Raw genomic sequence first — 17,237 nt, forward strand, 5'->3', positions numbered from 1 at the left:
TATTAAACCTTTTTTTTTTTTTTACTCTCTCACATAAAACCTGCTTTCCCTCTTACTAGTTGGATCAGGAACATATAACACATCAGTGATTTACACACACACACACACACACACACACACACACACACACACACACACACACACACACACACACACACACACACACACACACACACACACACACGTCAAACATTTTTGATTGAGACTGATTGGACACCAATTCACTGACGTGACAGACATGCCTGCACAGTGCAGCTAATCCCACAGCCCCAGCATGCACTGTATACTCTACTGCTGCAGCAAACAGTGTCAGTTCTTTGGCACGCAGTATACACACTCACCTATTACACTCCCAAATGCACTTGGCGGGCACATTGTAATGGTTTACAATGACAGTGTTTTTACAGTACTTATTCCATGTAATCACCCCGGGGGTTATCATATTTAATGTAGGGGTGTGTGTGTGCGCATGTTCATGTGTGTGTGTTCGTGCGCTCTCGCACGCACGCACATGCGCTGCAGCACCACTTTAATAGCATTCCTGTGGCAAGTGTGAAGCCTCAGCCTTTGTTCTGAGGAGACCTTTGACTGAGAACAGCTCTGTGTGCTGAAGTTATCGGTTGCTGCAGGCTGGGAACAAGTTAGCGCATGACATCCCACATCTCACGCACGTGCGCGAGCGCAGATGTTTGAACACAACATCTGTAGGCACATATTCATTCAGAGATGCTATGACAACACATACATACAGTAGGCACACGAGCAGTGTTAATTTTGACAGCAAATTCAGAATTAGTCTTAGTCTTGTGAATAACACACCATTTAGTTTTATTCCTATTCTAGTCATCTGAAATTGTTTAGTCTTAGGGCCATTTGCACCAAGAAAGATTAAGCCTTAATCTGGTTTAAATCAAGGTTTATCTATTAATCCAGTTGCACCAAACTTTAAACCTAGTTTTCACTAATCCGGTTTAGTTTTAAACCATCCTTTTAATCTTAGTTTTGTTTTTTTAATCTTGGTTTTAATTTTCACAGTAAACCTGGATTAATGTCAATCCTGTTGCACCACTACTTTAAACTTTGATTTAAGTATCAATAAGGGATTAATTCTAAACCAGCAGGAGAGGAGGTTTAATTGAAAACAACATGGCAGCATATATACCTCTACGTGTTTGTTGTTGTTTGGGAAACTATCGGAGGAAGTGGTGGTGTGTGTGATCGACGGAACAGATCTATAAACCTACCACGCACCACGGAGTGACCATACATCTGTTGTTTTTTTTAGCGAGCGAGACGACTTTTATTATTATATATATTTTTGCTGCAGGCACTATAATTTAAACATTCTCAAATATGAATGAAATAGTAATGCTAATGATGCTCACGACTGCTGCTGTTTATTTACAGCGCAAAACCAAGATGGCGGACACACAACAAAGTTTAATCCATGAATTAATCACAGTTTAAAGTTTTAATCACAGTTTAATGGATTTTAATCACAGGTTAAGGATTTAATCACAGATCTGTTGAGCAATGCTTAAAATTAAGTGGTGCAACACAACTCGAATTAAAATTAATCCTTGATCAACAAATCCCTGATTAACACTAAACTAAACTTTATTTAATCTTTCTTGGTGCAAACGGCCCTTAGTCGACTAAATATTAAAATCTTAGGGCTGTATTTTGCGTGTCTTAAGTACCAGGTCTTATTACTTAACTTAAGACCTGGAGGCGTGATCAATGCTCTTTGGCCACTCAGAATAGCCAAATGGCATTGATCACACGCAAAATACAGCCCTTAGTCTTTTAGTCTTATCCATCCATCTTCAACCGCTTATCCGTAGTCGGGTCGCGGGGGCAACAGCTCCACCAGAGAGCTCCAGAACTACCTCTCCAGAGCAACATTAGAGACTTCCTCCTGGGGGATCCCGAGGCGTTCCAAAGGCCAGTGAGTCGATGTGTTGACTCCAACTGTGCCTTGGTCTGCCCCGGGGTCTCCTCCCAGTGCATTGAGGAGCTCCCTATGGAGACGCTCAAGAGGCATCCTAACCACCTAAGCTGGCTCCTTTCCAGGCGAAGAAGCAGCGACTTTACTCCGAGTCTCTCTGGTGTGACTGAACTTCTCACCCTATCTCTAAGGGAGATGCCAGCCACCCGTCTGAGAAAACCCATTTTGGCCACTTGTATCCGCGACCTCATTCTTTCGGTCATGACCCACACTTGGCCATAGGTGAGAGTAGGAACGAAGATTGCTCGGTAGACGGAGAGCTTTGCCTTCTGGCTCTTTTAGTCTTTAATAGTCAACTAAAGTAACTAGTAGCTAATAGCTGCACACAGCCAAACAAATGTAACAGAGCAACATCGTACCTGCTGCGCACACACACATCCTACATGCTGCACACACACACATCCTACATGCTGCACACACACACACACACACACATCCTACCTGCTGCGCACACACACATCCAACATGCTGCACACACACACATCCTACATGCTGCACACACACACACACACACACATCCTACATGCTGCACACACACACACACACACATCCTACCTGCTGCGCACACACACATCCAACATGCTGCACACACACACATCCTACATGCTGCACACACACACATCCTACCTGCTGCACACACACATCCTACCTGCTGCACACACACACACACACACACACACACACACACACACACACACACACACATCCTACCTGCTGCACACACACATCCTACCTGCTGCACACACACACACACACACACACACACACACACACACACATCCTACCTGCTGCACACACACATCCTACATGCTGCACACACACATCCTACCTGCTGTACACACACAAATCCTACATGCTGCACACACACATCCTACCTGCTGTACACACACAAATCCTACATGCTGCACACACACATCCTACCCGCTGCACACATCATAACATCCTGGCTGGAATTATTGGGCCGTGCTATCTGCACATACCATCTGATCAGAGCTCATGGCAAAGTCCAGAGCAGTGTAACAGAAATAGTCTGTAAAGTAAAGTAAAAGTTCAAACTGTACTTTGAAAAAAAGTATTGATGATAAATGTCTTGTTTGAAAACAAACTGCTATAATCAATAATATGTCAAAGTTTTAATGACCTTTTTTTGGTATTCAGACAGCCAGCAATGTGTAAAACGCTCCCAATTTATTTTGTCTTTGACACATCTAGGGGCCCCAATCTGCATTCAAAGATTTTCCTAGATGATTTGCCATTGGTCGATTTGCCTGTCTACTTCCTGATTGGTTAGTCATTTCGACCGGATTCTGCTTTCAGTTACTTTTCAAGCTCAAAACGCAGGGAGCTTTTGATGCTTTTGTGTAACATGAAAAAAAAAGAAACACACACTAGAGTTTGAATATGGAGATAGGAGGTTTCTGCCCGACAGAGACAATATAACATACTGTACAACGTTCTTCTTATACAGGCTATAACTACTGCCATGTCATTTCCTGTGCAAATTGCTGGCGATTACGGCATGCCTGTTCCTCTCCCCTTTATCCACTCACACTCACACTCTCACACACACACACACACACACACACACACACACACACACACACACACACACACACACACACACACACTCTCTCTCTCTCTCTCTCTCGCTCTCTCTCAGGAGCATGTCCCAACAGCACAGGCAGTGTGATGATAGTGATGAGAGGAGAGTGAGGGGGCGGAGAGGACACTTTTCCATACGATGTAAAAGTGCTTACATTTATTGCCTCCTCAACATGCAAACAGTTCATTTAACGATAGTATCAGAACTGACCCCTGTGGTCCATTATTCATTATTATGTGCTCCGTTATTCCATGAAAAGCACTTGACCATCAGCGCATGTTTATCCTTTACAGCTCTTTGCATTCGATTTACAACAACACTACAGTCAACAATAGTGATGGTATCCTGGTATTCTCCGCTGCCCATTTTCACGCATCAATAGTCAGCTACAGTATAGCCGTAGTCGTATTACCATAATAAAATCCACATTTACATTTAATGGGTATATACTGTATATAATATATATTTTATATCCACAGTAAGGTAAATCAAAGCCACAGCACCCAAACAACACATGCTCTGTTGCAACGTGCTATAGGTCAATCAATTCGAAAAGAAAGAATGGTATGTAAAGAAAATGCTATTCCTGTAAAGTCCTAAGACGGGAGCTGGAGAACGGGTACCGTGTGTAGAGAACATGGGGTACCGTGTGTAGAGAACATGGGGTTGTGGGAGGAGTGAGATGGATGGGGAGACAAGGTTTAGTGGCCCTAAAATGGGTCTGAGAGATGAAGGAGTCTTATGGAAGTCTGGAGATATACAGTACCTGGGGGTACGGGCTCCAGTGACTGGTCAGCTATCTGGACAGCGGTTGGCTCCCTGTACCCTACCGTGGGCTCCACTAGGACACACACACACACACACACACACACACACACACACACACACACACAATTAGTGACACTTATTCACGGTGTGTTAACTATTATATCTCTGCTGTCGGGTTGAAACCACCTACGTCCGAAATGTAATTTTTTTTTTAATATATATATTGTCAGTTGCTTGCATGTGTCACCACTTTACCCGAATCCAGCTCAAGTGGAGATAGTACGTTCTCTCTGTCATTTTCCATCATTGATAAGAACAGGTGACAATGGCTCTCCAAGCTCACAATGCAGCACAACGCGTGAAAGAATGCCCCGATGCTTCATGGAAATATTACAATAACTAATAGAATTAATTGTTTTCATAACATTAGCAGCATCAGTGCTAAGGTTAATAAACAGGTACACTGCATACAGTAGTTACTTTTAACAGACTACTATGATGCTCTTTGTGCGTCTCTCTGTACTGCTGCAGCCATGCTGCCCTGCCTGCGCCAGGGGAGAGGGGGTGGAGTTAGTGGCTGCAGCCATGCTGCCCTGCCTGCGCCAGGGGAGAGGAGGTGGAGTTAGTGGCTGCAGCCATGCTGCCCTGCCTGCGCCAGGGGAGAGGGGGTGGAGTTAGTGGCTGCAGCCATGCTGCCCTGCCTGCGCCAGGGGAGAGGGGTTGGAGTTAGTGGCTGCAGCCATGCTGCCCTGCCTGCGCCAGGGGAGAGGAGGTGGAGTTAGTGGCTGCAGCCATGCTGCCCTGCCTGCGCCAGGGGAGAGGAGGTGGAGTTAGTGGCTGCAGCCATGCTGCCCTGCCTGCGCCAGGGGAGAGGGGGTGGAGTTAGTGGCTGCAGCCATGCTGCCCTGCCTGCGCCAGGGGAGAGGAGGTGGAGTTAGTGGCTGCAGCCATGCTGCCCTGCCTGCGCCAGGGGAGAGGAGGTGGAGTTAGTGGCTGCAGCCATGCTGCCCTGCCTGCGCCAGGGGAGAGGAGGTGGAGTTAGTGGCTGCAGCCATGCTGCCCTGCCTGCGCCAAGGGAGAGGGGGTGGAGTTAGTGGCTGCAGCCATGCTGCCCTGCCTGCGCCAGGGGAGAGGGGGTGGAGTTAGTGGCTGCAGCCATGCTGCCCTGCCTGCGCCAGGGGAGAGGGGTTGGAGTTAGTGGCTGCAGCCATGCTGCCCTGCCTGCGCCAAGGGAGAGGGGGTGGAGTTAGTGGCTGCAGCCATGCTGCCCTGCCTGCGCCAGGGGAGAGGGGGTGGAGTTAGTGGCTGCAGCCATGCTGCCCTGCCTGCGCCAGGGGAGAGGGGTTGGAGTTAGTGGCTGCAGCCATGCTGCCCTGCCTGCGCCAGGGGAGAGGGGGTGGAGTTAGTGGCTGCAGCCATGCTGCCCTGCCTGCGCCAGGGGAGAGGAGGTGGAGTTAGTGGCTGCAGCCATGCTGCCCTGCCTGCGCCAGGGGAGAGGGGGTGGAGTTAGTGCAGGCTGCAGCCATGCTGCCCTGCCTGCGCCAGGGGAGAGGAGGTGGAGTTAGTTGCTCTTACAGACAGTTACATTTTCATTTCGGATGAGTCTGACAGTGAAACTCAGATCAGAATAGTTATTCTTTGACATTCTCCAGTTGAATTTAATGTAATAATGCTGATGATTAACAATCAATCATTTAGTGCAAGGAGACACCCTGGAAATATCCTTAACTCATTCATTGCATTCACAAGGACTAGTTTTGACACCTTTTTTTCAATGGCCCACAGTGCCAAGCATGAGCTTGGACAGTTTTTTGTGTGTCTTTTACACTAGATGGTGCTGTTGGCTAACCTATGATTCACTGTTTGAGGCCCTGTGAGACCAGGAACAAGGACATCAGTTGGACTGTTTGAGGCCCTGTGAGACCAGGAACAAGGACATCAGTTGGACTGTTTGAGGCCCTGTGAGACCAGGAACAAGGACATCAGTTGGTCGCAAAAAAAAGTTTCTGTATCGCTATGAGGCTTTTTGAACAACCTTTTCATACCAATAGTAAGCAACAAGGCTTACATAACAATGGTTATGTAAATCTGCATAGTGACCATTCAAAGTACAGCAAGGTGCCAGAACCTGGACAGAAGCTGTGTGGACACAAACAGTGTATTTCTTTTGTTTTTTTTAAATGGGCACACAAACAACGTGCAGGGAGGTGTGAATACATAGATATTAATTTTGATACACGAGTTTGATACGTCCATGAACCCACTTGGCACAAACTGGGTCCTTTTCCCACCAAAGTTTTGTCTGTGCCTTTTACCCCAATCTGCTTTGCAACATGAAGGCTCCTTTTGTTGTTGGGCTATGCGTCGGAAAGGAATGTAACAGGGTTTTCAAAGGGCTGGACAAAAGCACTCTGTCATTTGGAGTGCCCTGTAATATAGCAGAGTGGAGCAGGGGAAAGGGAGTAAGAGAGAGAAAGAGAGAGCTAGAGAGAGTTGTGTGTGTGTGTGTGTGTGTGTGTGTGTGTGTGTGTGTGTGTGTGTGTGTGTGTGTGTGTGTGTGTGTGTATATATTCTACCAAAACTCATCCAGCAATCAGCACAACACCTGGACAGCTGTTTTCACATCTCACATCCATGCGCAGATGCACACACACACACACACACACACACACACACACACACACACACACACACACACACACACACACACACACACACACACACACACACACACACACACACACACACACACACACACACACACTTACTCTGAGGACACTGGGACAGGGGGACCTGTTCGATGCGTGTCCCATTTCGACAGGCAAACACCTCCATCTGACACTGGTTCTGGTACAGCTGTCTGTCCGACCCGCAAACCGGCTCCCCGTCATAGCCACAGTCCCTGTAGCAGGTGCAGCGCTCAAACTGTTCCTCCTCCAGGCAGCCAAACACATTGTTACAATGGTTCCCCTGCACAAAACCTGGAGAAGATGTGAGAATGATAAAAAAAGATCAATGTGCGTGTAGGTTGCGTGCAGTGGTGAAAGAAGTAGAATGTTATGAGCTTGTAGATTGGCTCATTCTTTGATTAAAGTTGGAAAAGATTAGATACTCTGTAACCGGTGCAAGAGATAAGTTCGATACAACATGGGCTCCATTCATAAAATATGTAGAGAACCGGGCTGTCATATAGTAACAATATAATCTAAACTGCCATCATGCTGATTCTCTTCTCTCTCCTTCCCCCTTCCGATGCATCGTGCTGACTGCATCCCTGTCCACTTAGGGCGGCAGTCGGCACTGTGGTGAGGATGGGGGCGGGAGCCACAGTATAAAACAGGGCTTAATTGGTTGATGTATGTTTTATAATAATCTAAATATACACGGTAACTTGTAAATTAAGTTTAAAATTATCCCAGTGGAGTTAAAAGTACAATATTTGCCCTTGAGATGTAGTGGAGTAGAAGTATAAATGAGTGAAGAAGGACATACTCAAATTGTACACTACTAATAAATAATAATACATTTTATTTGTAACGCACTTTACATTTGAAACAAATCTAGTGCTACATCTTGCTGCGAGAGTGAGGTCTAGCCAACACCAACTCGGGATTCCTGGATCGCTGCCCTCCACAAATTTCTATCCAACATCAGGTTCTTGAGCTCTGCAGTGTTGTCAGCCAAGCTGTCGCGCCGCAGCACGTCTACATAGGTGGTACGCTTCTTTCCCCTCCTGGCTTTGCCCTGGGTTGGCTCCCATAGGGTCAATTTACTTGCCTCAAGTTCTGGGTGCCTGACGCAGTGCCCTGCCAGCCTCATCATACTCTCTCCGACTTTGTCCGTGACGCGTGGTAGGTCCCCATAGAGGACCACATTTAGTGCCATTCGTAGCATTCTTGTGTAGACTCCATCCAGGGCTTTTTCCTGTTGTACTGTGAGGGTCCATGCTCGGCCCCATACAGCAGTACTGACTCCACAGTAGCTATGAACAGCCACCTCTTAAGGTCTTCTCCCATGCCTGATTTCCACACTCTCCTCATCCCGTGTAAGGCTTTCCAGGCAAGTGCTCTCCGAACCTTCAGATCCTGTTCAGTTGAGGCAGTCCAGGCCCGAGGTACTTGAAGTCCTATTTTCTGGTACTCCGTAGGCACGTAGAATACACATGAGTTTCCCGCGGTGGATGGTGTCGAAAGCCTTTTGGAAGTCAATGAATGTGATCACCGCCGACATGTTGCACTCCCTTACCCCTTCCAATATCCTCCTCAGTGCCAGTATCTGCCCGACTGTTGTTCGTTCCGGGCGGAAGCCGTTCTGTGAGTTTCTCAGTAGCGGGTCTAAGATTGGTCTAAGACGATTGAAGATCATCCTGTTAGCGATCTTGGCAACTTGTGAGCTCAGGCTGATGCCGTGTGTCTCCCCCATGCCCATCTCTGCCCATTTCCTGTCAAATTACTTTCAACCTATGAAAAAAGGCAGAAAAAGCCAAAAACATATCTGTAAAAAAACCAAGTGAGGTGTAGAGTGAAGCTCACCTATCCACTGGTTGGTGGAGCTCTCCACCTCGTTGCAGGTGGGCCCGTCACACAGCTCCCTGGCCAGCGGACTGCTCTCACTGACGTTGTAGAAGCGGGTGGCCTCGAACGCTGCATCACACAGACTAGTGCATTAGTGCACTGGTGCTCAAACTGTTGGTCTCCAGATGATTACAACATCCTTTTCTCATTCAGTAAACAACCTGCAGTATAAGTGTATTTAGGGTATCTGCACATTTCTAAAGTTACAATTGAATGACTTTTCAAGACCTTTTTAATACCAAATGGGCCAAATTGTCAAATAATACTTGAGAACTGAGAATCTGGCAAATAGCCGTTTGTGAGCTTGTAGAACGGCTATTTTCACTAGTTCGGGTCCCGGGGATCACATTTCTCTTTTGGGTCTCGAGCTTAACATTTTTGGAAACCATTGGATTAGTGCATGCACAAAACACGCAAGCAAACACGCAAGCAAGCACGCACACGCACACACGCGCACGCGCAATAACCGAAAAGACTTGAAAATTCCAATTTCCTCAGAAAGGGGCCAAGTTCATAAATCAGAGTGAGTTACAGGGTTTTCCTACTCTGTGACTCGTTAAAGAGCGGTGCTAAAAATATTCATCAGAGGCACACCTGGTTCATAGTAGTCATAGACCTTGACCGGAACAGGCGCTGTCTTGCCCACTATGTATTCCCTCACTGCCTGGAAGGCCACACACGTCATGCACAGGCTGGGGATCTGAGGACACACACACACACATGAACACAGAAGCAGGAATCAATAAACAATTCATGTGAAGATGGAAAAAAAGAATACTCAAAATTCAAGATTTCTTTATTTGCCAATTGTTTTTCCATCCGCATGCAGCCTCGGGATTTTTTTTTCTTCTCCTAGATAAAAGACAATATAGATTCCTAAACGAATAAAATAGGTACTGCAGAAAAATATTTGTAAAACTAAATGAATCTTTCGATCAAAATGGTGAGAATATCCGATCTACAAGCTCAGAACACATTACATTGCGACACATTGTGGGCTTGTAGATCTGCTGTTTCTACTACTTTTGTATGACACTCTTGAATGATGAAGAAGGGCAATAATTTACCAAACTGTCCCTCTGCCCAACAGTAACGGTAACACAAATAAACTAGAAAAAGTGCACAGGTCTCCACCAGGCCAGGTCAGGTTATTGTGGCCTCCTGGTGGCGCTATAATAGGCCAATGTGAATAGAGTGCCATTTCTTCTTTGTGTTTTGCAAAAATCCACCTGGAGGTTGGTGGTGCTATAACAGGCCAGTGTGAAAAGGGTGGGATTTATTCCTCAGCCTAGTAAGAAAGTGCATGAAAGATTTCGCATGCTGCGTTTGAGGCTTTTTGTTCAAAACAAGCCAATCCTGCAAACTTTGGAAGCCAAAGGTGACTATAGATATATACTGTGTAACGATTTGTTGGATTTTTGGACAGAATCTGGAGGAGTAATGTAAAAAAATGTGTTTTACAAAAGTCGGCCTCTTGGTGGCGCTATAAAAGGCAGATGTGAAAAATGCAGGGCAAACGTTTTTCCGGCCTCTAGAGAGTGTACATTGACGCAGATGGGTGCAGTTATAGGTCAAAATGTGAACATTTGCCTCATGGTGGTGCTATAACAGGCCGTTCTGGAAAATGTGGGGCAGAGGTTTGTTGGCATCCAGGGACTGGGTTAAAACCGTATCACTGCCACATGGTGGATGCAAGAGCTAACGCTTGACTGCCGACCTGGATGTACTTGGTTTTAGTGTGATGCAAGTCCGTTTGTGGGGTCCATTTTAGAAAAAATATTTTGCGTCAACATCGTGCGTTTTGTCAAAACCATGGAGCTCCGTAGTTTTAGAGTTATTCAGCTTTTTAGTCAGCCTGCCCTGTATACAACCGTTACAAGAAGTGAACGGCAGTGCGCACGCGTGAAACCGGACTAGGATCGCTGAAGAAGGAAAGGCCAAGCAAAAAAAAAAAAAAAAAAAAAAAGAAATCAGCAATCCCGTTTGATATTAATAATAAAGTTTATATGACGGCGCGTTCGTCCAAGAGCAGTTGCCGGTTGGATTCTAATTGGTGGAACGTTTCGTCACGAGCAGTTTTTGTGTTAAGTGCCTGTTTGTCCTTTTCTGGTAACCAGCAGCAACTTAAACAGATGCCTGACTTTTAGTTGCCCAATATGGGAGAGGCAGGGCAAATGTTATAAATGCTGGATGATGGTGGATTGCATAGTTGATTTCTAATACTTTTACTTATACATATTGTACTTTTACTCGACTACATTTATTTGAAGACTTTAGTTACTAGTTGTAGATTTTGATTATTATTACAAAACATACATTAACCACTTAATTCTGCACAATCAGTACTTTTACTTTTGGTACTTTAAAGTGCATTCTGAAGCCAATACTTTTGTAATTTTACTCAAGTAAAGTTTACTACTTCTACAATATGCAGTATTGATACTTACTATACGATACTTTTTCCATCACTGATATGTGGGTTAAACTGACCTCATCAAAGTAGAACACGACTTTCCTCCCGTCCAGCTCGTATCTCTTCAGACCCACTCTCTTGTCCATCAGCAGCTGTTGGAGGACACAGAGGACACAGAGGTCAGCAGGGTCCAGCACACATCAAAAACAAACTACTGCTAGAACCACGAGAGCTGCGTTCTTGTTAGAAAACATGCTGCCTCTGCTCAGCACCTGCAGCGTTAGCTTTAATGTTGATATCCCTTTGGATGCCTGTTTGACCGTACTCTGTACTGTTTACATTTCTGCCGATAAAGTATTCAATCAATCAGGATGGAATATGGAAAAACAGACAGATCTGTCTTGATCACATGACATATAGAGATAATGTGCAACGAACTACAGATTGGTGTGATGTTTGGACAAAATCGGTAGTAGTAATATAAAAGAATCACACCCGTGTGAAGTGAGTGGTGCAACTCCGTGTGGGGGTCCCCGGGGGGGTACCCGGAAGTTCCAGACCCACAGGACCACGCCCAGGGGGCAGGGCCGAATCCGGCGAGCCGCCCCATGTCCGAAACGGTTGAGAAATGACAGAGTTACCGTGTGGGGGTCCCTCTACTGTATTGTACTGTCACTGTACTGTACTGGCACACCCAAAATCATAATATAAACAGTTAATATGTGCGTGTGTGTGTTAGGTTGCGCACAGGTGGTGAAAAACAGCCATGCTGTTTTCATGCTCATACCCACCCATCCACCCACACACATAGCTCCTTCTCTGTGTGTGTGTGTGTGTGTGTGTGTGTGTGTGTGTGTGTGTGTGTGTGTGTGTGTGTGTGTGTGTGTGTGTGTGTGTGTGTGTGCGCGCGCGCACCCGTTTATGGAAGGTGAGAAGTGTTAATTCTCCCCACAGGGGGAATTCTCATTTTGTAGAAGGTGGCAGACCTTTGGACAACAGGGGTTTATGAGCTACGCAGTTTGAGCTGGCGCCACCAAGACACACACACACACACACACACACACATGCAAAACATATGTGCGTTATACAATTTCTTTACAAAAAGCCGAATTTGCATACGCAGCAACTGAAACATTGACAGTCAGCAACCACTTTCAACCTAGGTGTCCCAATTTCATTGCATGTCATTATGGGCAAAACATTTCAATTAAAAAAAGTATGTTGAAATGTTGAAAGTATATTGTTATATATTGTTGAAAGTCTTTGAATAGGCCTTGACCACTTGAACCCCAGCAGTTCAAGTGCAGTTGTAACTTAAGTCATTTTCACTGGGAATTTTAAGTCCAAAGTCGGGCCCACGGGCAGAATTTTCATTAATAAAAAACAAATACGGTCAGCTCGGAAATCTCACGGTTTCAATACCGTTGTCCCACGGTATTACCATAATACGGTATACCGTTACATGCTTAGTCCATACACAGACAAATGGCTCCATGGCAAAGATCTTGGCCTCGTCCGTGGCAAAGTTTAGATTTTATGTTTATTATTTATTTATTTTATTATATTTTATTTTGATCATAAGGCCCTACAGTCTCCAGGTTTTCTTCAGGACATTGGAGAGACACTATGGCACATTATGAGTCCACTAGTAGGGTAACAGTGGTTCCTATGTGTTATTTGCAAGGACCCCCATAACTCTGAGAGTTACAGACCTGTTCATTAAGGGCTATCTCTTCATGTGTTTCTGGTAATATTATTGTCCGCTCATTTTGTATGTCTGTGGCAAAAATATTATTTTGACAAAAATGTCCACCACAAGTCAACATGGCGATGACCCCTGGCAGCATCCACGAGAACAACTAGACCTGATGACTGTGGAAGTCAGGCTTGCCGCCATAAATTGAGGAATGCGAGTGGCAGTGAGGCAGGCAACAGTAAAACAGGCAGGGAGGCTAGCAGGGGTGGCTGTGTAAACACACACACACACACACACACACACACACACACACACACACACACACACACACACACACACACACACACACACACACACACACACACACACACACACACACACACACACACACACACACACAGACAGTATATGCATTTGATTGTACCAATGTGTATGTCAAACAGTGACAATAATTATACTGCATGCGTCATATTGGCTGGGGACCCCCGAAATGCTTTGGCCATGTCTGGTGACCCCTGATATAGAGAGGCAGATGGTAGTGGGGTGTTTAGACTAAGGTCCTATAACTGCAGTAATGAGCTTCTGATGACAACCCCCACTGTTGGTCCATGCAGAGCCATAGAGTAAGACCAAGTTACGACAACTCTGTTCACTTCATGGGACCAGTCCAATGGTGGCTCTTCTTACATAGACTTCTATTGGCGAATAGGGACACCAGGAGTTTACGGAATTCATTGGAGTAAAAAACAGCACCCTCTGGTGTTTCCATTTGAATTTGCCTCTGGTTGGGCTGTATGTTCATTATGTTGGCCCTCAGCTCTCCTCTTACGGTGGGAAGTCTATGTTATCATTCCCACTAACAACAATGTATACATACACGTTCTGACTTCTGAATGCCCTTGCCGACAGATTCACTAGCGCAGCTCGGAATCTGTTCGCCAAATCAACCACAATTCCTCTTCTCTTCTGGCAGACAGCCCTCACTGTACCTTACACAGCAGACAGCCCTCACTGTACCTTACACAGCAGACAGCCCTCACTGTACCTTACACAGCAGACAGCCCTCACTGTACCTTACACAGCAGTCATCCTCAAACCGTTTCATGTCAAGCAATGTATTTGGCCACAGACCCCCATCTGAAAATATGTTGTGCCAGTTTGAAAATAGCAGATCCCACAGCGCGTCGCACTCCAATGCGTTGTGGGCTTGCGGATCTTCTATCTTGTAGATATTATGGGTTAAAGTGGTCAAACCGATGTTGATGCTTGCTACATTAGCAAATGTTGCTGGGGCGCCCCATGTGAACCCAGGAAGCCCCTTTGAGAAGCACTGCCACACAGGGTGGAAATGGGACTTGTTGTGGGTCCCAGTCCGTCTGTGACCCCCAGGGTTCAGACCTGGTGCTAGTGTTATAGGAGCAGGGAGGCCCTGTGGCCCCTGACCCAGAGACATCATAACCTCTCAGGTCCAGAGATGGGGCTGTGTGGCCCCTCTTCTACTAAACTTGAAGGTGCCCATAAAAATGACAACCCCCTCACATAATGAGCATCCACATGACTCTGACAGCACAAGTGCAGACACACACACGCACGCACACACACACACACACACACACACACACACACACACACACACACACACACACACACACACACACACACACACACACACACACACACACACACACACACACACACACACACACACACACACACACACACACACACACACACACACACACAGTCAGCTCATGCTTGTGTATACGCAGACTGTCACACAGCAACTCTGAAGATGTGGTGCAGAAAATTCAACACTGCATATTAAAAACATATTTTAAAAGTTCATGAACACTGCATGCATGTACGCGCACGCCCGAGGCCACACACGCACTCGCACACAAACGCACGCACACACAGTCTGACCCCATTTGAAGGGAAGTAATGCACTCAGCAGAGAGGAAATGTTTTGGACATTCAGTCCCAAACAATGAAGAGAATTTCAGGTAAACACTTCAATCCTTCCTGCTTGGAACAAATATTTACAGCTCAACACCTCTCTGTTGCACGCGGGGTGGGGGTGGGGGGGTGCGGGGGGACGGGGGGCTGAGCTGCGTGCATTATGGCAGTGGTTCCCAAAGCTTTCATCTCCAGTCCAGACCCAAAAGATTTGATGGAACCCAAACTAACAAAAATACACAATGAATTAACCACTTCAGCACCCATTTTAGAAACTAGACCAGTGCCCGGCTGTAGAGCACCGAGTCAGTAACGATGGAAGTTGGAGATCCATGCCCCACCCGGCTATGCAATACCCATTGTACCTGTGTCAGAGTACCCATTCCATCCATCTGTCTGTGTCCCTTTTATGCCCATTTATGGAGATTTCTGGAACTGTCTCCCTGTGTCCCTTTATTCCTACCTATATATATTCTGTGTCAGGCATGCCCAATTATGGAGTGTTGTGATGTAAGAACAGGCCAGCTCCATATATGGACACACTCAAGACACTGCCCAAGCTGCCACCCTTAGATCTCCATATATGGAGCTGACACTGTACGCTCAAGACACACTCTATATATTATAGCCAGTACAGAATTCATTCCATATGTTGATCTGACCCCTCATGCCAAAGCACCAGCACTTGCCCAGTAGTCTGCTGTCACCCAGGCATCTTACTGGTAGATAAATAGTGAAAATAGCCAGTCACAAAGTGACGCAATGGATTTTCCCCCCTTTAGAAATAATGATTTAAAGAAATTGTAGGAAACGTAAAAAAGGCATACCGGTAGTATGCCAAAAATGGGTCCCGAGCCATTGCTTAGGAAACACTGCAATGCGGGACGCCTCCTGTGTGAGCATGTGCACATGGAAGCAGGAGGGCGCTGATGAATTCCATGTCACACTGTCTCTCTTCAAATGCTCTCCAGATGTGGGCCCCATCTGTCTCTCTGTCTGTCTGTTTGACTATCATCTTCCGCTCAGCCTGACTGTCATTCAGATTTTGAACTTGTGCATATACAATAGGCGAAAGCAGGCGAACATTTGGCAGAAATAGCCCATCTACAAGTACAAGCTTGTAGTGAGGTTGTATATCGTTGTATCACGGTAAAGAGATTCCCCACAGACTCGAGGGGAAAAAATAAGTTGGAAAAGTATAGACACCTGGGGGTCAATATAGTGTATAGGGTTTAAGTGGACATGAAAACTAGTGTCCCTTTTCTGGGGCAAAACATCTGCAAAAATATCTGTCCTAAAAGCACAGTGTTGTGAGCTTTTAGAACAGCTATTTTTGCCAGGACGCAGTAGCCTACCCAGCCAGCCTAATCCTTCTCTCTCTGACTTTGTCTGTGACCTGTAATAGGTCCCCGTAGACTCGTAGAGGTTCACGTTTCTGATAAGGTCAGTCCCTATGACAAAAGGAGAATAGACCCCTGTGGCATGCCGTTCAACTAAGTAAATAGGGTTTCAGTGGTTCATGGTTATACAATTTACAATCTAGGCATTTAGCAGACGCTAAACGGGTTATGACGATAAGGCCTTGTGTCTATGTGATTTTGTGCTACACAGAGAGAGAGAGAGAGAGAGAGAGAGAGAGAGAGAGAGAGAGTTGATTTCGGTAACACCTTACCCTCTCTAGGCTTTCGATGTCGGCTCGGAAACCAGACAACATGGGGACCTCCATGACTGCCATGTTGGACGAACCCGAGTGCAGCCACCTAGAAAGACAAGGCGGACACACACGTGTGGTTGTTGTGATGAGTAGAGGGAGGGGAGGGTGAGAGGGGTGTCGTGTTTGTGTTTCTTTTTACAAAACTCTATGTAAAATAAATACAGTAAACATGTTTTGTTTTGAGGCCAACCAGGAGTAGACGTAGCTCTGGCCCAGAGCTTTGGCGAGTTCGCTCTAATGACTGCCAAGAACAGCGTTCTATTCCCATAGACAGAAATGTCAAGTAGCGTGCAAGGTCTAAATTGTAGTAAAAATAAAGAGTATATGGTCAATATAGAAAATATCATTGACCTAGCATCTGTAGGTGGCGCTTGAGTAAATAAGAAATAATACCTGTCTGCTAGTCCGATGTGCCGATTGGTGCCATGCATGGTTTCCTTTGCCATTGGTGCATGCATGAATGTTTGTGGGAATGGGTGAATGTAATGCACAATCTATGTAAAGC

The 17,237-nt window shown here is 45.9% G+C and overlaps 1 protein-coding gene across 1 annotated transcript in view; it reads right to left on the reverse strand.

The window, feature by feature from the left end:
- Positions 1-17,237, reverse strand: part of cpamd8 (C3 and PZP like alpha-2-macroglobulin domain containing 8) — an 83,005-nt gene that overhangs the window by 3,128 nt on the left and 62,640 nt on the right. The window contains exons 38-43 of the mRNA XM_080771212.1: positions 16,691-16,778; positions 11,444-11,518; positions 9,548-9,653; positions 8,912-9,022; positions 7,148-7,360; positions 4,378-4,452 (exon numbers count right to left, since the gene is read on the reverse strand). Coding sequence (XP_080627338.1) covers positions 4,378-4,452; positions 7,148-7,360; positions 8,912-9,022; positions 9,548-9,653; positions 11,444-11,518; positions 16,691-16,778 — 668 coding nt within the window. The remainder of the gene's footprint in view (positions 1-4,377; positions 4,453-7,147; positions 7,361-8,911; positions 9,023-9,547; positions 9,654-11,443; positions 11,519-16,690; positions 16,779-17,237) is intronic.

Source organism: Protomyctophum bolini, assembly GCF_963924005.1.
Source record: "Protomyctophum bolini genome assembly, chromosome: 8".
Lineage (NCBI taxonomy): Eukaryota > Metazoa > Chordata > Actinopteri > Myctophiformes > Myctophidae > Protomyctophum > Protomyctophum bolini.